The 22,578-nt window shown below is 34.1% G+C and overlaps 1 protein-coding gene across 1 annotated transcript in view; it reads right to left on the bottom strand.

Annotated features, from left to right (window-relative positions):
• Positions 1 to 22,578, bottom strand: part of LOC150102216 (leucine-rich PPR motif-containing protein, mitochondrial-like) — a 394,112-nt gene that overhangs the window by 16,140 nt on the left and 355,394 nt on the right. Inside the window, exons 34-35 of the mRNA XM_090399109.1 lie at positions 21,909 to 21,977; positions 8,896 to 8,992 (exon numbers count right to left, since the gene is read on the bottom strand). Coding sequence (XP_090255235.1) covers positions 8,896 to 8,992; positions 21,909 to 21,977 — 166 coding nt within the window. The remainder of the gene's footprint in view (positions 1 to 8,895; positions 8,993 to 21,908; positions 21,978 to 22,578) is intronic.

Here is a 22,578-nt window from a genome sequence, read left to right as displayed (position 1 = left end):
CCTCCAACTCAGCTCACTACTGTAAATAAGTGACCACTTGGTAGTGCCACACCACGGCAACTCGTTGCAAAGGTAAAGCAAGCTTCCTCACTGTTCTTGATATTTTCTCATAATGTAAAACACAGCTCTTAGAGATGTAGTACTGTTTTACATTATGAGGAGAGGTCACTACCCAGACCGGTTTCAACCTTTTTTGAGGTCTCATCAGTGAGTAGCTAGACCTAGTTAATATCAGAGTTTAAGTGAAGAAAACTTACATACTTTTGCTATACGATTGACCGAAAGGTGTGTCACTATATTACATTATAACATAGTATAACTAAGATGAAAAGCCAAAAGGCTATTTTTTTCTGGCGAGGTTGATATAAGTTAAGGGGATAAAAATCCCTTATTGTTTTTCAGCCAGTAAGCGAAACTAAGATCGAACACTACGATCTGTAACGTTTCATGCCGACGAACTGTCAGCGTTTCAGCTTACTGGCTGAAAAACAATAAGGGATTTTTATCCCCTTAACTTATATTGGAACTAACTGTTTGAAATCTATTATTTACATGCTTATTAAGAAGATCTAGCATATGTTAGACATTAAGAATTCTCGTACAAATTGTTTTCTGTTATTAAACAGAAAAGTTCTGCAATGTTCTTATAACAGTCTTTCTTAAAATCTATAGTCACATTTCACAAGTTATTGCTTTTAGAGAAGGAATAACTCTCTTTGATAAAAATCAGAAGATGACTTTGAGATTCCTCCAACTCAGCTCACTACTGTAAATAAGTGGTCCCTCATTAGAAGGGTAACCATCAGAGGGGCATCAAAAAACCTCTCTAAAATGTTTGAAGCTATTCAGAAGAAAGAAAAATCCCGTTAACAGATGATTCTTTCAGATTCACTCCAATCTCTTGCTTGCAGATATTCTGTTTCTGCTGAACTGGTAATTATTATTCTTCCACTTTCTTCTAATCTTTTGGGGAAGGCAGCAAGAGGGAGAAGCCTCCCTTATGCTGTCTCCTCCAAAATAACACAAACTGCTCATGGTAAAAAAAAAAAAAACACTAGGTGAGGTTTTGAAATCTTTCAGTATGGTTGACATATATTAAAAAATTATGCCAGAATAAGATTGAAGTTTTGATCCTCAATGTTCCCATATTTAATTTAATTCACTTAAACACTTCCCATTCTGTTTAAGTGACCATACCACCTGAGATTAGCTCTGCTGATGCATTCCAGGATGCTGACAATATCAAGTTCTTTCCTAATATACTCGTTTTTAATATGATATTGCCATTGATGCCATCTGTTAATTACCTTAATTTTTCTCAGGACTCTCATATCTGCGGTCTCTAATCTTTGGTCAAGTGTTTTACTTCTAACCCAGCTCTCAGATCCATAAGTTAAAATTGGTTTAAACACTGTCTTGTATATAGCTAATTTCTCTCTTGTTCCATATAAATTTATTCAGTTGACTTTCTACCATATCAGCTTTGTTGATTCTGTTGTCTATTTCCATATTTAATTTACCATCTTCACTAAAAATTGTGCCTAAGTAGATGAAATGTTTTACTTGTTCTATAAGTTCTCCATTCACAATGCAGTTGATATTTTCAATGTTTCTGCCTATTTTCATTGTCTTTGTCTTTTTATTGCTGACCTTCATACCATATCTATCACAACAGTTATTCAATTTAGTCAGGTAATCTTGCAGACTTGTAGCAGATTTATTTAGAAGTATAACATCATTCGCATAAATTGCTTGATATAATTCCTTATTAACACCATATAACTGTATCGTTTGGAATAGCTTCTCTCTTGGAACCTTGTCATATGCCTTTCCCAGATCTACAAAACATAAATACAGATCTTTGTTATATTCCCATGATTTCTCAACCTGTCGTAAAGTGAAAATCTGATCCTGAGAGCCTCTATTTGGCCTGAATCCAGCTTGTTCTTCACAAAGCTTCCTATCCACAATCTTTCTCAACTGTTTCTCAGGTATACTGGCATAAATTTTTCTAGGAACACATAGTAGGAAATACCTCTGAATTCTCACATTCAGTTTTCTTTCCCTTTTTATATATGAGTACTATGAAAGCTCTACTCCAATCATCTGGAATTCGTCCCTCTGTCCAGGCCATCTGAACTATGAATTGCAGCCACTGTATGACTTTTACACCTCCATACTTCAGCATTCCTGGTTGAATATCATCTACTGCTGCTGCCTTTCCACATTTCAGGCTTTTGATGGCTTCAAGTATGGATATGCATACCTGACAGCATGCCTGGTCAGTGTTTTTTTTTACCACTGTGCTACCACCACTGCTAGTTTCATTTAGCAGTATTTCAAAGTAATTACTCCATACTACAAGGATATCTTTTTATCCTGTTTTCATGTCACCTTTATCATCTCTAATTCCTTTTACAGCACTTTTTCCTCCGTTTCTGAGCTTCTCCAACAACCTCCAGAATATCTTGCCACGTTCTTGATATTTATTTTCTATGTTCTTGCCAAAGTCCGCTGATGACTTTTGTTTAGCCAGCGTTACACAGTGTTTAGCTTTTTTTACATTTGTCTCTGTATTCTCTAAGAGCACAAGCTGACTTATTTGCCAGGAACTTTTGATATGCTTTCTTCTTTTCCTTCACTGCCTCTTTAACTTCCTGTGTCCACCATGGAGTTCTGATTTTTCTATCCTTGTGCAGAACCTCACCATATGCCTCTCTGGCTGAATCAATAAGTCAGGGCTTGCCACTGAATCTCCAAGGTTTGGTTCCTATTCTCAATCTTTTTCATTTTTTCTTTAATCATATTTGTGTATTTTAGTATACAGTTCACATCTGAGAGCTGCTCAACTTTTATTCACTTTAAAACTTTCTTACATGTTATTCTTTTCAATATGAAATTCAATTTTATCCTGCTCAAGATTAAATGGTGATCACTTCCAATTTCAAATCCTCTGTACATTCTGGTGTCCTGCACCAGTGGGAAAACATCACTATCAACAATAACATAGTCAATGAGACTTTTCTTATTCCTTGCCTCTTCTCTCCATGTGAATTTGTGCACTTTTTTCCGTTGGAACATTGTGTTAGTAATAACTAACACAATGTTCCAACATAAAAAATAACTAGTCCATATCCTGAGCAGAAATTCAAGGTGTTTATCATTATTATTAGCTTTGCTCTTTTCTCCAAATTTTCCCAATATATTTTTGTATGCCTGACAATCATTTCCTACTCTGCTATTTAAATCCCCTACAAGGACCAACTTTTCCTTTTTCATTGTGTCAGTTGCTTTCTCTAAAGCAACTGACCACAGGCACAAATAAGTCTCATTGTCCAGGTCCCCATTCTCATATTTGCCCACATCACTCTACTTGAGACTGCCTGCCATTCAAGAAGATTAGCATCATATTTAGTGTTGAATACTATGGCTACTCCTTCTTTTCCTTGATTGTCATTGCCTGAATATATAACATTTCTATTTATTGCTCAGAAAGATCTCACCAGTTTTTGCCTTTTTTTGTTTCAGTCACCCCTATTATGTCGATCTGGTACTTATCTAATTTTTCAACTAGCTCCATTTCTTTTCCACCAAGCTTCTTATATTGATAGTATCGATCTTGAACTCTGGTGATGTTGAGTTGGGGTAAGTTTTAGGATTTGTTCCAGTAGCTGACTTTTCACTGTTTGCCCTGGTTCCCTGGTGAAAACAACTGGGGCCTTGCTTAACTGGGCAACACCCCAGCTGGCATGAAATTCTGTCATGTTGTACCATCATTTTGTATTTTGGTTTAAGCCAATAAGAATACAATTTGGTCAGCTAAATCCCAAATTGCCAGCCCATCCTCATTTTTTAAGTATCCAGATTAGATACCTAACACGAGAAGGTGAGGATTAGACATTAGGTCAGAAGCCCTGGTCGGTTTTCCGCATTCCTTTGAAGGCTATGTGGAGGTCTCCTCTCAGTTATATAGCTTTGAACCTTAATCACCCCTCGTTTAGGTACAGGTTGAATAAATATGGTGACAATGGACAGCCTTGCATAACTCCTTTTTTAATTGCTATTTGATCTATTTCTATGTTTTTGAAATACACATTGCTTGTGTTTCTGAATAGTAATTTTTGATACAATTTAACAGGTATTTGTTGATCCTCCGTTTTCTAGAATTTTAATGGGTTTGCCTCTGTTATCGAGTTAAAAGCTTGTTTGAAGTCGATAAAACAGCAGCAGAGTTTTTTTATTTTTGTCTCTGATAAGATCTGCTAATCTATTTAATGTGAAAAATGCATCTATTGGTGCTTCTGCTATTTCTAAATCCCATTTGCTCTTCTTCCATCTGGTCTTCATAGGAATGTTTAACTCTGTTTTGAAGAATCCTGATGAATATTTTATAGCAATGGCTTAGAAGGGTGATAGGTTTATAGTTAGTGCAGGATCTAGCATCTCCTTTTTTGTGGATGGGTATGATCTGGCCTGTTCTTCATTCTGCCGGTAAATTTCCTTTCTTTAGTGTTTTGTTGTACAGTTCTCTTAGGTAATTTATTATGCTTTCTCCCCCTTTTTTTTAGAAGTTATTTTTGAATGTTGTCTATGCCTGGTGCTTTATTATGTTTCATTTGTTTGATTGCTCTATATATTTCTACATTTAGCATGTCTTTTGTGTCAGAAGTTTCTTCTGGGTGTTGAAGGCGTCTTGATCTATGTTTTCTTCAGCTGCAAATGTTTCTTTAAAATGAATAATCCATATTTCACCGCTATTTGCCGTGGTTCCATCTTTTTGTAGTATTGAAGGTTGGGTGAGTATGTTCTAGTTATCTCTTTAACTATATCATAAATGGTCTTGGAGACATGTTTTTTGTATGCTTCTTCACATATTCCTGCTTTTTCTTTTTGAATCTGGATTTTTTTTTGTCTTTTTCTTTTTTTCAAATTTTTGTATAATATTCTATTTTCTTCATTATCTTCTTTTGAGAGGTTAGTTTTGGATATTCTTTTTTCTCTCTCATAAGTCCAAAATCTCTGGTGTAAGCCAATTTCTTTAATAATTTCTTTACCTTTTTTCCAAGACTCAGAGGTTGTATCTAAAGCAAGATTATTTAATTTTTCTCTTAATGTTCTCTGATAGTTAGATCTTGTCAAGCTACCATTGAGTTTTGAGATGACTACCTTCTTTTGGTTTTGGTGGTTTATTCTCTTAATTTTGAAACTGATTTTTAGTTGGCTGATAGTAGTTCATGGTCTGTATCCATGTCAATCTTTTTTAATGTTTTAACATTTTGGAAGGAATGTTTCCATTTCTCATTAACGATTATATAGTCTGTACAGTTTTTGATTTCATTCTTTGGTGATGTCCAGGTGTATTTGTGTTGTGGCCTGTGGTAGAATAAGGTATTTGTAATTAACACTGATTTATTTTGCAAAAATTAATCAGGTCCTCTCCTCTCTCATTCATCTCTCCATGACCAAATTTTCCCATTACTTCTGCTTTATCTTCAGAGTACTGACCAATCTTTGCATTAAAATCTCCCATAATACTCAGGATATCTCTTGTACTTGTTCTCCTGATTTCTTCTTGCAGTTGTTCAAGAAATTGGCTACATTACTCCTCTTCATGTGATTGGTACGGGGCATAAACTTCTATTATTTTTATATATATTCCTTTTGCTTTGAATCTTACTGAGATGATTCTAGAGGAAATTGGTCTTACATCAACTATTGAGTTTAGGAGCCATTTTTTAATGATTAGTGCTACACCTATTCTGTGATGGTTATCTTTCCTTTCTGAGTAAAATATGTTGCATTTTTTATGTCGATTTTTCCTTCGCCTGTCCAGTGGGTCTCAGCAACTCCCACTATTTTCCATTTAAACAGTTCAAGTTCTCTCTCTATCAGTTTTAACTTGCCAGGTTTGTACAACATTCTGATGTTGATGGTTGAAATATTATATATGCAGTTTGCATGCCACATCGCTGTCTTCTCGCCTACTCTATGTGGGCTTGAGTTAGGTGCGTCGGCTCTCTTGTATGCGGTAGCATTATTTCTGCTTCTATTTGCTGGCTGATTCATCTTTAAAGATTTTAGGCAATTAATGCAGCCAGCTTGCCATTCCTCTGCTGCATACCTGTTGGTCCATGGGAGGTATTTCATTTCCCTCCTACCACCCATTTCTGGGAGGCATTCCCTGCTTTCTAGGAGTTATAAGTGCCCCCCAAAAGCCGAGATAATTAAGTAACTTTTATGAAAGTGAAATTAGCAGCATCAGATGCTGGAACACTAACTGACAGAAACATTAAGGAATAACAGAATATGAATAATGTAATGTGAGCTGGGATATACAAGAAAATCATTTGATGATAAACTCAGGAAAGAACTGAACAACTAATAAAAAAATAAAAACTTAATTGCTAATCTTGTAGATGAGTAGATGTGTAGAAGGCGTTAGATTTGATCATCAGTAATCCAAACATGGTTGAAAATATGAACTTCATCTCGAAAAAAAAATGGAAGCAATCATGTGCTCTTGCTTTACTTTCATAAAATGACTAATCTGATTTCATAATAATCTGAATTCACAAGTAAGGAATTCTGTAAACTATGGACAAGACCAAGGCTTACTTCCATTTTTTTAACTGAACAAAGTATGCTAGTTTCGTAAAAGAAGAAAAAATGAAAGTGGAATAATTGAACTTCTTCAGAATAGGAGTAACAAGTTATGAAACCAACACTTCATTACTGTTTCTTGTCTACTTAATAAATATACTTACGCATTCTGGAGAGAAAAATTCATAAACTTAAGCATTCTGGAGAGAAAAATTCAGATTTACAGGAAGATTCATTAACAAATTTTAATCATCCTGATAGTCTTTATGTAGAGACACTATTAAATCTCTCATCCATTGAGCAAATGTCATTCACCTTTTCTAAAGAAAATCTATTACCTCAAGAATATGAATGCACTTAGGTCAATCTCTTTCAATGATTACAGAAGTTCTACAATTAACAAGGGTATTAACAAAATACAAATTTAGCAACTCTCATCTGAAAACATATGACATATAACAATCCGACATGTACAAATTATCTTAAGAAAATCACTTGTATCCTTAACAAATAAGTTCTAACCACGAAAGGATAAACTTCATTTTTGGTTTCTTCTAGAACTTGACAAAATTCTGTGCTCTTGTAGTTTAAATTATGGACCAATAAACCATTCTGCAAAGGTAAGATGAGAAGAACAAATGGATTGCATCCATTTTCAAAATAGTAAGTCTGGACTTGCCAACTAAGTTTTGACTATTCATTACTGTAAACGATACCTCTACACTGCAGTTCTTTGAAATTTGAATGGTAATTTACAGAAAATCATAAAATATTCATACACCATCCAAATTTACATTCAATTACTCCATTTCTTGTATTTGATAAGTGATCATCTGCAAGATGAATATTTATTTTTACTGCAATTCAGTTATTTCCTGAGTTAAAGGCATTAAACAACACCTCACTTATTTTTAAAGTCAATCCTATACATGTGAGCATGTATAGGATTGACTCTATATTCCAGTATAGTGAAGTACATACAATTTGATTTGTACTACTCTTTAATGTTAGTCTCTGTAGCTCTTTCCAGTCAAAAGGATCAAATTCTGTCTAGGACACCAAAAAACCTTTACCAGGGCTTTTCAACTGAAGGTGAGTTACCTAATCTCATATGGAGGTGGCAGGGTTTTCCATACCACAAAACAGGCAAATTGGTCATTACAATACAATTAACAGATATAACATACTGACCTTTAGTCTGAGGTGCTTTGGCCATAAATTCAAATCAGCCAATCTTGAATGTTTCTAGGTCATTGTTCCAGCTGATAATGTTACTAAGATATTAGAGAAATATTAGTTTTAATGAATTAATACATGGACATTCTCACTCTCACACCACACACACACACACACATTATACAGTATATACCTGTATTGTACATAAGTTTTCTAAAAAAATAAATAAATAAATTGGGATTTGAAGAAACAAATTACTTGAGAAGATTTGCAAATTCTTTTTGCTGATTAAGAGAAAATCGATCTTGAAATAGATATTTCAATCTGTTTTAACAGCTATATTCACAGAGCAATAAAAATTGGGAAATGTTGAATTGTTTTCTAGATGATTCAAGTTGCTAGCAGCATCTTGAATAGATTTTACTAGTAATGACAGATATGTTGAGGTTTGTTTGTTTTTCTGTATTCAATTTGAGCATATTTCTGAACTTTTGTAGTGAACATCAAATAGCAACATGCAAGACACTTTTGAATATTTTCTTATGGCAGGTTGTTTAGAGGATTCTTTCTTGCTGACTGCATAGTAGAGCAACTACTCTCCAACAAATAGGATGCAAGTTTGAATTCCATTATCAGCATGGATGTTTGTGAACACCTTCAGGTGAGAGGTGAATTTGATCACCTATCATAAGACCCACCCCTTCAATGGTGGCCTAAAAAAAAAGTTCCATGTTTGTTTTCTAGATTAGCATTTTCATATGGAAAAAATAAATAAAAATACACAATAAAAATAAAAAATCCTAACCTAGATATACAACTTCTCATGGATGTGTGTGTAAGAATATCTCATATGAGCTACCTTATTAAGAAAGTTTCAATTTCCTCAAGATGTTTTCTTCTTCAGTCCAGTATAAAATCCATAATGAGATTCTACTTTTATTTCAAAATAGTCATTTATAAGAGTTCCGTGTTCAGAAAACAAATTTTTACAAAAGTAACAAACAAATTTGCTGCCTGAAATTTGTTCACTTTCTTTCTCATTATATTTTAGAATCTTACTTAATACACCTTAAATGATATAAAGCTTATGCATATATCAAAAATTTAGTAATTACCTACCAAGAACATGAAGTAAACAACCATGTGCAGATCCTTTAGCTGAAGAGGAAAGATTTGTTGAATTCACAACTTCCACCAGCTTTCTTGCTAATAATTCCTAGAATTACAACAGGTAAAAACACACTAATCAGTGTTCAATATTGTTTAATATATATGGGGGGAGGGGGCTAAAAAGTTCTGATAAACACCTAGAGAAAATTCAGGGGATTGCAAATGATGCAGCAGGATTGTAACAAGTGTTATACACTTGTTACAATGGGGAATATGTAGATGTGTAAGTTACACGGTTCTACTTCAATTCCTTCATGGTGATTATCACAACTTCTCAGCATACCCTTGGTATATTTTTAAACTATAACAACTTAAATACAAGTACATTTAAGAAAATCAGAATCCAAGACTTTTAGCATGCTATTTTATTTCCGTGTATGAAACACTAGAAACCTATGTTACTTATGTGTTCTAACAACCCAAATAGGGCATTTTTCAGCACCCTATTTGGATCTTTATTATCAATCACCTAGATAAACATCTAGTGGAATATTAATCCACTGCCTGTAGGCTGAAAAGCAGATGCTGAAATTATATGCATATTAGCCAATTGTAAACAATAATCCATATTAAAATTCAGATATATGAAAAATAATAATACAACAAAGTGAACTGCATTTGAAGTTAAGAAGTTTGTTATAAAATGCTATTATAAAGTTAATAAGTTTCTTTTTTATGTCGCAATCATGACATTTTGAGATTTCAGTGTATAAACTTTATGATAAAAAAAATAAATAAATAAATGTGTTCACGTGAAATTAGTGCTGTATGTTGATGCTCAAGATCAATGAAAAAAAATTCTGTTTGCTTAATGAAATTTATAAATGAATTTTGTTACACTAAGAAAAGAACTTTGTTCTGTTTCAAGCAAAGTGTTGAAACCTATAACAGTAGTGCACAATGGTGGACAGTAGCAGTTGCTCTGCTGTATTTCTGAGCATGCCAGAAGTGAAAAGAAGGATAAATAACAAATGGTCCCAATAATCAGGTGTTCAAAAGAGGAGAAGAGAACAGAGAAGAAGAATTGTAGTGATTTTTGGATCTTATGTTCATTCTTCATATATGAAGAATGAACAGGATTTAGAAGAAAGGTTGGAAATAGAAGACATAGAGAAGAAGAGAACATGGTAGGAGAATTGTAGTAATTTCTTTTTCAACATATGAAGAAATTAGAGGAAACTTTAGATATGGACTGAAAGAAAAGATCCTTTAGAAAAGTGGTTAAGTGTGAAGTTCATTGTAGTCACTAGCCCACACAGGATTTATTCAGCTTAAGAAACTTTATAATTTTCCAGTTCATATAGAAATAAGCCCAATAAAGTCTATCTGTGAGTCATGAACTTGTTAATTGTTTTAAGATTTTCAGTCTGAAGGGTGATGGTGCCAAGAGAGAAGCTATTCAAAACTACAGTTGTATGGTGTCAATAGATCATTATATCACGCAATACTTAGTGTTTATTTGAGTTGTAAGTCAGCAGTTAGAATTGAAGGAAGTACAAGGAGATGGTTTAATGTTAAATCTGGTGTCAGACAAGGATGTACATTATCACCTCTGGTATTCATTATCTATATGGATCACATTATGAAGGAAAGTGGTATTAACATGATATCAAAATTGGAGATGTTAATGTCAGCTCCTTGCTTTATGCAGATGATGTTGTACTTTTAAATAAATCCGCTACAAGTCTGCAAGATTCCCTGACTAAATTGAATAACTGTTGTGATAGATATGGTATGAAGGTCAGCAATAAAAAGACAAAGACAATGAAAATAGGCAGAATCATTGAAAATGTCAACTGTGTTGTGAATGGAGAACCTGTGAAACAAGTAAAACATTTCAGCTACTTAAGCACGATTTTTAGTGAAGATGGTAAATTAAATATAGAAATAGACAACAGAATCAACAAAGCTGTTATGGTAACAAGTCAACTGAATAAATTCATATGGAATAAGAGAGAAATTAGTCGGAACATTAACTGTATACAAGACAGTGTTCAAACCAGTTTTAACTTATGGATCTGAGAGCTGGGTCAGAAGTAAAACACTTGACCAAAGACTAGAGCCTGCAGATATGAGAGTCCTGAGAAAGATTAGGGGCATGAACAGATGGCATCAATGGCAATATCATATTAAAAACGAGGATTTTTGTAATAGATTTCACGGTTTGATATGAACACAGATGATTAAGAAAATAACTATTTATTAATTTAAAAGCTAATATTTCGCTGGTATTATATCCAGCATCTTCAGAGCACACAACACAAAGTTTGTTACAAATGCAAAACACCCACAATCCGGTGTAACAGTGGGGGTAGTAAAAGTAATTGCAGCGTGCAACACAAGACTAAAGTCCTAATATGGTGCCATCTAGGTTAAAAAAAAAAAAATATTCAAAGTTTTGAAATAGTAGTCCAAATGATAGTCTTAGAAAGTTTGAAAAAATGAAATAAAATAAAAGTAATAAATATTAATTTGGTCTTAAGATGACTGTCTCCCAAATCTTTGGTAGATTTATACAGCCATACTTGTTGGAGCATGTTTTAAGGCTTCTGTTGATTCCAGGAACAACCTCTCTGACTTGTAGAAGCTTTTGTGCATCACTTTTGTTTCTTTCCAATTTATCCTGTGTGCAGGGGTATCCAAAGCATGGTCTGCCAGACCCGACTTGCCATAGTGAAAGGTTGGATATATTTTTTGAGTTCACTGAGGTGGATGTCCACAGTTCTTCCAGTCTGTCCGTAGTAGGCTTGATGGCAAGAACAGGGCACTTCATAGACTCCTGGATGTGATAAAGGAGTGCATTTGTCCTTAGGTGAACGGATGAGAGTTGCTAATTTTACATAAGGTTTCAAAACTGTGCGTAGTTGTGTTTATTAAGCACCCGAGATATCTTTTCAGATGTGCCTTTAATGTATGGGATGGTGATAGTTTTGTTGTAGTCTTCTGTGGTAGAGAGAGGGGATTTCTGGGTAGCATTTAGTATGTTATCTATTTTATGGAGATTATAACCGTTGGTTAAGAAGGTGTGTCATAGGTGAGAAATTTCAGCAGTGAGAGCAATGTCATTGGAACAGATTGCTCTAGCTCTATGGGTTAGTGTTTTTAAGATACCATATTGTTGAGAAGGGTGATGGTGTGATTGTTTGTGTAAGTATCTCCCTGTATGTGTGGGTTTTCTATAAACCGAAAATGATAAGGAACCTTCTGGAAGACGTGTGATCAGTGTGTCCAGGAAGGGTAGGCAGTAATTGGCTTCTAGTTCCATTGTAAAGTGGATTTTAGGGTGCTGGCTATTTAGATGCACTAAAAATGTATTCAACGTGTCTGGGCCATGTGGCCAAATAGCAAACACATCATCAACAGAGCGTAGCCATTTCATTATTTCAAACTTTCTAAGACTATCATTTGGACTACTATTTCAAAACCTTGATTTTTTTTTTTTTTTAAAACCTAAATGGCGCCATATTAGGACTTTAGTCTTGTGTTGCATGCTGCAATTACTTTTACTACTCCCACTGTTACACCGGGTTGTGGGTGTTTTGCATTTGTAACAAACTTTGTGTTGTGTGCTCTGAAGATGCTGGATATAATACCAGCGAAATATTAGCTTTTAAGTTAATAAATAGTTATTTTCTTAATCATTTGTGTTCATATCAAACCATGAAATGTATTACAAAACTGTCTGACGAACACATAAGCCTATCCACGCATAAAAACGAGGATATTAGGAAAGAACCTGACATTGTCAGCATCCAGGAATGCGTTAGCAGAGCTAATCTCAGGTGGTATGGTCACTTAAACAGAATGGGAGAGGAAAGATTAGCCAAACAAGTGTTCTCTGCTAGATTGGCAGGAAAAAGACCCAGAGGAAGACCAAGATATAGGTGGATTGTTATGGTAAAAAAGTACCTTAGAATATATCTATGGTACTTAGAAGTACCATAGATATATAAATATAAGATCTGACAATGTTGTAGTTTTGACAGGTAACAGATTGATTTGGCAGAAAATTGTAGGTAGAAAGTTAGTAATGATGTAAATTTTTCATGTAGTACTATCATATCCTGTACACCCCCTTGAGGGTAAATGTCAGGAATTTGATGATTATGATGATGAGGGTGATTTAATGCTACTGATATGGTTTTAGTTATTTTTCAATGAAGTGTGCTGAGACTTTTCATATAGAAAGCAAATTCATTCTGAAATAATTAAAGGATGCAAGAAGTTTTTTTTAAAATTATTATTATTTTTTTCCCCTAAATCTAAATTACTGTTATACAAGTTGGAGCAGTTTGTGCATTAGCTTTCCTCTGTGTGAATACAAAGGGATAAAAGTTCTGCTGGAACCAAAACACTAAAATTTCAAAATGTTGTTAAAAAAATAATAAAAACTGTTTAGATTATAAAATTCAAGGAGGCAGGGCAGAGAAGGTATTTTCATACAGTTTTGCATTGTGATCTGAAATATATATATGTATATATTCATAACAAAGATCAAGGTGTTTAAATAAGCAATCTCTTAAAGAGTTTATAAGTTAATAAGTTAAGGGGATAAGTTCTATATATGTCATATTCTGGGATATGAATCTCCGTGTAAATTGATTTGTAGATTTAAGTTCAAATTAAACTGTTCAGAATCATAGGAATAATTTATAGATGGTGCACCTGACAGGACTGCATGCACCAAAAGAAAGTAAATCTCACTAACACATTACTACTTCAAAATATACATAGTATCAAAAATACATCTGAGATTTGCAAAACTCCATATATACAATGGTTGAGAGTTATATTTGATTATCCATGCCTTGATCAGCTTTTGATCAATTTCACAATGTCCTCGGGATGTTTATGGGTTTCAAAGAGATCTATGCTGGTTTCACAAATAACAGATGAGTTATCAAAAAGGATAATGCAGTTTACAAAACAGGAGTTCAGAAGTGAATACTGGTCACTGGATCGTTCAGAAAGTGCAATAAACCCTGCTGATTGTTGTTGTTATTATGCATCCAAGATTTACTACTACTATGTGCACTTCGGAAAGTGAGTAAGTAATGTAAAATTGGCATTTATTGGAATTCTTAATTCCTCCTCCTGAAATAAAAAAGTTTTTGAAAACACAATCTTGAAATTTTTTAAAAACCCTAAAATGCCTTTCTAAAAACCTAATGGTATCTGTTATATTCCATGTTTTTCCCACTCTGATATAAATTCCAGTCAGGTTTATTCAATAAATGAACTAAAAGATCTTGTAAATATATGTTTATAATGTAAGTGTCATGTGATAACATGAAGAGGAAAACTGGTAAGCATCAATAAAGTCAATTCCAATATTTAATTTGGATTTTAGTTTGTCAGAGTGGATTTTATTGTTAAACAATAAATTTCATTTTCTAAAAGATTCTTATTTTATTAGACATATTTTCATTTAACTAAAATTGAGAAACAACTATTAATAAACCTTTTCATATAGCAAATTTCATTAAGATCTGTCCATCTGAAGCCAACCTGTTATATAGTAATCTACCATTTATCTGACCTTCAAAACAATAATGCTTAAATTAACTGATCCATGTATGTCACCTGATTTATGGTAGACCACCATGTAATTGTACTTCAAATTATTGGAACAGCAAATTGCTTTCCTAATATGATTGGATAAATGGTAGATTACTGTATATCTAAAGGAACAAAATTATCATGACAGACGTTTATGTATTTTGCAAAATGAACCTAAATAACAATATCAGAGCAGTATTCTGAGAAACCAGTTTCTAATTAGATCAAAAGCCTGATGTTTTTTTTGACAGCAAAGAAATAGCTACAACAAGGGGGAAAAAATATTAGTATTGAAAACACCTCTAAACACAGCAAAATGCTAGTTGTTTAAAAATAACTAAATACAGGTATGACTCAAGTTTACGTGGGATTATGTTCCTGAGATTTCTGGAGTAAAATGAAGTGTAAAATGAAGCAAAAATATAAAGGGAACATATGTAAATACACTGAGTTCCATTCCAGGATTTTCAGTAATCAATACAAAATACTTGAAAAATTATTTATTTTATGAAATTTACGTATTGAAAATTGTATAATGTTTAAGAAAAGAAAGAAAATTTACTGCTTTAAAAACAATAGATGTCTGACTGAGATAGATGTCACACACCTGACCAAGTTTCACCTTTCTCCATTTGCAGAATCATCATCAAATTCCTGCCATGTACCCTCAAGGGGTGTACAGGACATGATAGTACTGCATGAAAAAAAATTAACATCATTACTAACTTCCTATCTACAATTTTCTTCCAAATCAGTCTGTTACTTGTCAAGACTCCAACATTATCAGATCTTATATTTCTATCGTCTAAGGCACATTGTACTGTATCAATTCTATCAATTGTAATGTATAAATATCTTACCACCTGCTTGATATTTATTTTCTATGTTCTTGCCAAAGTCCTCCGATGACTTTTGTTTAGCCAATTTTACACAGTTTTTAGCTTTCTTACATTTGTCTCTGTATTCTCTAAGAGCACAAACTGACTTATTCGCCAGGAACTTTTGATATGCTTTCTTCTTTTCCTTCACCACCTCTTTAACTTCCTGTGTCCACCATGCAGTTCTGATTTACTATTCTTGCAGACCTCACCACATGCATCTATGGCTGAATCAATCAGGGTTTTCTTCAAGGCTTGCCACTGAATCTCAAAGGTTTGGTTGATGTTCTCAAACTCTTTCAATTTTCTTCAATAATCTTTGTGTATTTTAGTCTACAGTTCACATCTGAGAGCTGCTCAACTTTTATTTGCTTTAAAACTTTCTTACATATTTTTCTTTTCAAAATGAAATTCAATTTTATCCTACTCAAGACTAAATAGTGACCATTTCCAATTTCAAATCCTCTGCACATTCTGGTGTCCTGCACCAGGGAGAAAACATCACTATCGACAATAACATAGTCAATGAGACTTTTCTTATTCCTTGCCACTTCTCTCCATGTGAGTTTGTGCACATTTTTATGTTGGAACATGGTGTTAGTCATAACCAGCGAATGTCTTGAGGAGAAAATCAACAGGTATTTGCCATTATTATTAGCTTTGCTCTTTTCTCCAAATTTTTCCAAAATATTTTTGTATGTCTGACAATCATTTTCTACTCTGCTATTTAGATCCCCAACAAGGACCAACTTTTTCTTTTTCATTGTGTCAGTTGCTTTCTCTAAAGCCTCAAAAAATTCCTCCACTTCTACCTTAGTAGAACCTTCCGTGCGACTATAGGCACGAATAAGTCTCATTTTCGTTTCCCATTCTCATATTTGCCCACACCATTCTACTTGAGCCTTCCTGCCATTCAAGAAGATTAGCCTCGTATTTTGTCATTGCAATTGTCATTGCCTGAATATAACATTTTGTATTTTTGCTCAGAAAGATCTCACCATACAAAAACCATATATCACCATATAAAAAGACATACAAAAATATTTTGGGAAAATTTGGAGAAAAGAGCAAAGCTAATAATAATGGCAAATATCTTTTGGATTTCTGCGCAGGACATGGACAGGTTATTACTAACACCATGTTCCAACACAAAAATGTGCACAAATTCACATGGAGAGAAGAGGCTAGGAATAAGAAAAGTCTCATTGACTATGTTATTGTTGATAGTGATGTTTTCTCCCTGGTGTAGGACACCAGAGTGTACAGAGGATTTGAAATTGGAAGTGATCACTATTTAGTCTTGAGCAGGATAAAATTGAATTTCATATTGAAAAGAATAACATGTAAGAAAGTTTTAAAGCGAATAAAAGTTGAGCAGCTCTCAGATGTGAACTGTAGACTAAAATACAGATATATTATTGAAAAGAAAATGAAAGAGTTTGAGAACAGGAATCAAACCTTGGAGATTCAGTGGCAAACTCTGAAGGAAACATTGATTGATTCTGCCAGAGAGGCATGTGGTGAGGTTGTGTGCAAGGATAAAAAAATCAGAACTCCCTGGTGGACACAGGAAGTTAAAGAGGCAGTGAAGGAAAAGAAGAAAGCATATCAAAAGTTCCTGGCAAATAAGTCAGCTTTTACTCTTACAGAATACAGAGACAAATGTAAGAAAGCTAAACAGTGTGTAAAACTAGCTAAACAAAAGTCATGGGAGGACTTTGGCAAGAATATAGAAAATAAATATCAAGAAGGTGGCAAAATATTCTGGAGGTTGTTGAAGAAGCTTAGGAATGGAGAAAAGAGTGCTGTAAAAGGAATTAGAGATGATAAAGGTGAAATGAAAACAGGAGAAAAAGATATCCTTGAAGTATGGAGTAATTACTTTGAAAAACTGCTAAATGAAACAAGCAGTGATGACAGCACAGTGATAAAAAACACTGACCAGGGATGCAGTCAGGAATATATATCCATACTTGAAGTAGAAAAAGCCATCAAAGGCTTGAAATGTGGTAAGGCAGCAGGAGTAGATGATATTCGACCAGAAATGCTGAAGTATGGTGGTATAAGAGTCTTACAGTGGCTGCACTGCATAGTTCAGAAAGCCTGGACAGAGGGACGAATTCCCGATGATTGGAGCAGAGCTCTCATAGTACCCATATATAAAAAGGGAAATAAAACTGAATGTGAGAATTACAGAGGTATTTCCCTACTGAGTGTTCCTGGCAAGATCTATGCAAGTATACTTGAGAAACGGTTGAGAAGAATTGCGGAAGAAAAGCTTGGTGAAGAACAAGCTGGATTCAGGCCAAATAGAGGCTGTCAGGATCAGATCTTTACTTTACGACAAATAGTTGAGAAAGCATGGGAATATAACAAAGATCTGTATTTAAGTTTTGTCGATTTGGAAAAGGCATATGACAAGGTGCCAAGAGAGAGAGGCTATTCAATACGCTGCAGTTGTATGGTGTCAATGGGGCATTATATCAAGCAATACTTAGTCTTTATTTGAGTTGTGAGTCAGCAGTTAGAATTGAAGGAAGTACAGGAAGATGGTTTAATGTTAAATCTGGTGTGAGACAAGGATGTACATTATCCCCTCTGTTATTCATTATCTATATGGATCACATTATGAAGGAATGTGGTATTAAATTTGATATCAAAATTGGAGATGTTAATGTCAGCTCTTTGCTTTATGCGGATGATGTTATACTTCTAAATAAATCCGCTACAAGTCTGCAAGATTCTCTGACTAAATTGAATAGCTGTTATAATAGATATGGTATGAAGGTCAGCAATAAAAAGACAAAGACAATGAAAATAGGCAGAATCATTGAAAATGTCAACTGTGTTGTGAATGGAGAACCTGTGGAACAAGTAAAACATTTCAGCTACTTAGGCACAATTTTTACTGAAGATGGTAAACTAAATATAGAAATAGACAACAGAATCAGCAAAGCTGGTATCGTGGGAAGTCAATTGAATAAATTCATATGGAATAAGAGAGAAATTAGTCGGAAAACTAAATTAGCTGTATACAAGACTGTGTCCAAACCAATTTTAACTTATGGATCTGAGAGCTGGGTCAGAAGTAAAACACTTAACCAAAGACTAGAGACCGCAGATATGAGAGTCCTGAGAAAGATTATAGGCGTGAACAGATGGCATCAATGGCAATATCATATTAAAAATGAGGATATTAGGAAAGAACTTGACATTGTCAGCATCCAGGAATGCGTTAGCAGAGCTAATCTCAGATGGTATGGTCACTTAAATAGAATGGGAGAGGAAAGATTAGCAAAACAAGTGTTCTCTGCTAGGTTGGCAGGAAAACGACCCAGAGGAAGACCAAGATATAGGTGGATTGATACGGTACAAAGTGCCTTAGACGATAGAAATATAAGATCTGATAATGTTGGAGTCTTGACAAGTAACAGACTGATTTGGAGGAAAATTGTAGATAGGAAGTTAGTAATGATGTAATTTTTTCATGTAGTACTGTCATATCCTGTACACCCCTTGAGGGTACATGGCAGGAATTTGATGATGATGATGATGAAGATCTCACCAGTTTTTGTCTTTTTTTGTTTCAGTCACCCCTATTATGTCGATCTGGTACTTATTTAATTCCTCAGCTAGCTCCAATTTCTTTGCAATTCAGGCTTCTTATGTTGATAGTACCGATCTTTAACTGTGGTGATGTTGAGTTGGGGGATGTTTTCAGATTTGTTCCAGTAGCTGACTTTTAGCTGTTTGCCCTGGTTCCCTGGCGAAAACAACAGGGGGCTTGTTTAACCAGGTGACGCCCTAGCCAGCATGAAAAATTTTCATGTTGTACCATCATTTTTTATTTTGGTTTAAACAATAAGAATACAATTTGATCGGCTAAATCCCAAATTGCCAGCCCATCTTCTTTCGTTCAGTATCCAAGTAGATACCCAAAAGGGTGCACCACGAGAAGGTGAGGATTGAACATTAGGTCAGAAGCCCTGGTCGGTTCTCCGCATTCCTTTAAAGGCTATGTGGAGGTCTTCTCTCAGTTCTACAGATTTGACCCTTTTTCTTACCAAGTTTAATCCTTCAACTGAATTCTTTAACGGATTCATTGCAATCAGAATCTTCAGCAGAAGTTTCCCCGCCATTTGGTTTGACGTTATCAATTAATTGTATCAGCTCCTCATTTAAATCTATCCTAATCAATTAATTTTCTAATTTCGTTTTCAACCATATTGCAAAAGCCCTCTAAGTGGCTATTACTATAAAAATAAATTTTCTACATAAAAACGCATTACATATTGTACATAACTCACCAGAAAATAAAGTGCTAAGCTTGAGATTAACACACTTATGATTTTTTAATGCACTTTCCTGGCAGAAAACGAATTTAATTTACAATGATAAACACTTTATACGGTAAACAATTGATGTACATGCGTGCTAAAGGGTATTTCCTCTAATATAAATTCGATACGTGCGCAATACCAGGAGACGCAAATTTATCGAAGATAAAATTTGATTTTTAAGTCGCCGTTGAAAATTATATGAAAAGATAAAGGGTTACTACAGTTTGTAGACCACATTGTATAAGTACAGCATTATACGAGAGTTACCTGTATACTTATGATAGATTTTAGGATATTATTTAGTATTTGTTTTTCTTTTAATATGTTAAATAAAATGCTTCTTTTAACTTTGTCAAATGCTTTTTCAAAGTCAATAAATGTAATATGTGTTTCTAAATTGTATTTTCTTCTTTTCTGGTATAAATTTTGTATATATATATATATATTTTCATTTTAATATAAACTGACAAAAAATCCGAGAATTATAACAAATTGAGATTTATTTGAAAACACAACATGTTTCGTCGGGATTGACTTCATCAGGCGTTAAGAACATAGAAAGCTATTAAAAGACACTGAAAAAAACATTGAGACACTCTAAAGCTATACAATTATAAAGCTGTAATATTCGACTGTAAATTACAGTTATCACGATCTTGAGCTATAGTCCGTGTTAAAGTTCTATTGTTGTATGTGCATGTGTGGAACCACGCAATCTCCAGTATCTGATAGTAGAGCTGAAAGAGTCAGGCAAATTATAGCTGAGATTATTGTTCATATGAAGATGGTCCAAGGTGATTTCTTTTGACTTGACAATGCGGCGTTCTACCTGATTGTGGCAAATGTGTAGGTTTGAAGTTGTTGTCCAATTTACTTCATGTTGGCGGCTTTCGTTGTTTGTGTTTATTGAAAACAGGACATGGCCTGATAGGGCAGTAGCTCTGGTTCTCTTGTAAGCAATGTCTCTCTGGTGTTCTTCAAGACATAGGAGGATAGATTTCTCCATTTGGCCATAGTAAGGTTTTCCACACTCACATGTGACTTTGTATACACCTGGGAATTGTAGAAGGTTGTGAGATTGTTTGTAGTTGCTGAAACTTGATCTTAATTTTGGAAGAGTCGAGAAGCACATTTGTATGTTAAATTTCTTTAAGATTCTACTCAGTTTTTTGGATAGTGTGCTGATATATGGCAAGGAGATATAACCTTTGGAGTCGTCCTGTGTCTCTATGTTGCTAAGTTGATGGTGGGATAATTGTTTGTTGATACTTTTTAAAGAGTAGCCATTGCTTTCAAAGGTCCATTTAAGATGTTGTAGTTCTTCTTCATCTGACAGTACAGATCTTGCACAATTCGCAAGAGTTGATATAATACCCAACTTTTGCGCTGGATAGTGATGTGAGGACGCATGCAAATATCTGTCCGTGTGTGTTGGCTTTCTAAATATAGACTTTTATTGATTCAAGTGTCTTGGTGAGTTTAACATCTAGGAAACAGAGAGAACTATTTTCTTCAATCTCCATGGTCAATTTGATATCCTGATGGAGGTTGTTTAAGTGGTTGAGAAACCTCTGAAGATTCTCAATACTATGCTCCCATGTGAGGAATATATCATCCACATATCTAAGTCAAATTCTTGGTTTTAAACTAAATGAGGAGATTGCCTTTTGTTCAAAATCCTCGAAAAAAATGTTGGCTAATATAGGAGAGAGGGGGCTTCCAATAGCTAATCCTTTGACCTGTTTATAAAGTTTACCTTCGAATTCAAAATAGCCAGAGTTTACACAGTGAGATAGTAGAGAGAACATTTTATTTGAAATCTTGTTTTTTAAAATATGGAGAACTTCTTGTGTCGGAATGTTGGTAAAGAGTGCTACCACATCAAAGCATACCATGATGTCAGAAGATTTGAGTTTTAAGTCCTTGATTTTAGAGACAAAATCTGTTGAGTTTTTAATATAAGAAGAAGATTTTCCCGCATAAGCTTTTAACGATGACACCAGATATTTAGATAACCTGTATGTGGGTGAGTGAATACTGTCTACTATAGGTCTCAGTGGATAGTTTTCTTTATGTACCTTAGGGACTATATATATAGTCCATACATTTAAACTATGTGCTTGAAAATTATTCATTAATTCTGCTTCAATGACTTTTGTTTCACCAATACAAAATGAATACTTACATTTGAATTTTTCTCAGCTGTCCTTGCAATTCTTCCAAACAGCAGCTTATTTTTCATTTCAGGACATGACTGAAAAAAATTATGTTACATAAGGTTAAAAGGAGAAAAAACCTTTTTGATAACTATGTAACAGTGGCAATAAACTTTTTTTTTCCTGTGGAACTTTCACAACCAAAATTTTGTTATAATTCTAATCAACTCTCACTACAGCATACGAGCAGGGCTCAAAGGAGTTAATGTAACAGAAAATTTATTATAGTGAATTTCCTATAAAACTGGATTAAAACCATGAAAGTTTCTGTTAGCTTGTTATAGTAAGATTGGACCATACTACTACTACTTACTGGCTGGCTTTCCAACAAAAAACTGTAGCATATTACGCTTGACAGAACATTATGTTCTTGTCAGGGCTGTACTTATACTTTTCCCAAGGCAGGAGAGGACCACTAGAGTACTCCCTCCCCTCCCGCTTAGAAAATGAATAAAGACAAATAAAAAACAATCAATATATACAAACTTATGCAAAGTAGACACTATAAGTTTTTTTTTTTTTTTTTTTGACTTCTCTTTGGCAAATGTATCAATAGTGATAAATTGACATTTTATCCTGATGCAAAGAGTTTCATAAATAATTTTTGACCCTTTTCCCTTTTAAGAACAGAAAATGAAT

Source organism: Typopeltis vanoorti, chromosome 10 (genome assembly GCF_054136105.1).
Source record: "Typopeltis vanoorti isolate ZY-2024b chromosome 10, IOZ_Tvanoo_1.0, whole genome shotgun sequence".
In the NCBI taxonomy this organism is placed as follows: domain Eukaryota; kingdom Metazoa; phylum Arthropoda; class Arachnida; order Uropygi; family Thelyphonidae; genus Typopeltis; species Typopeltis vanoorti.
Note: the sequence above shows the minus strand (reverse complement) of the source record. Positions and strands in the feature narration are given on the sequence as shown.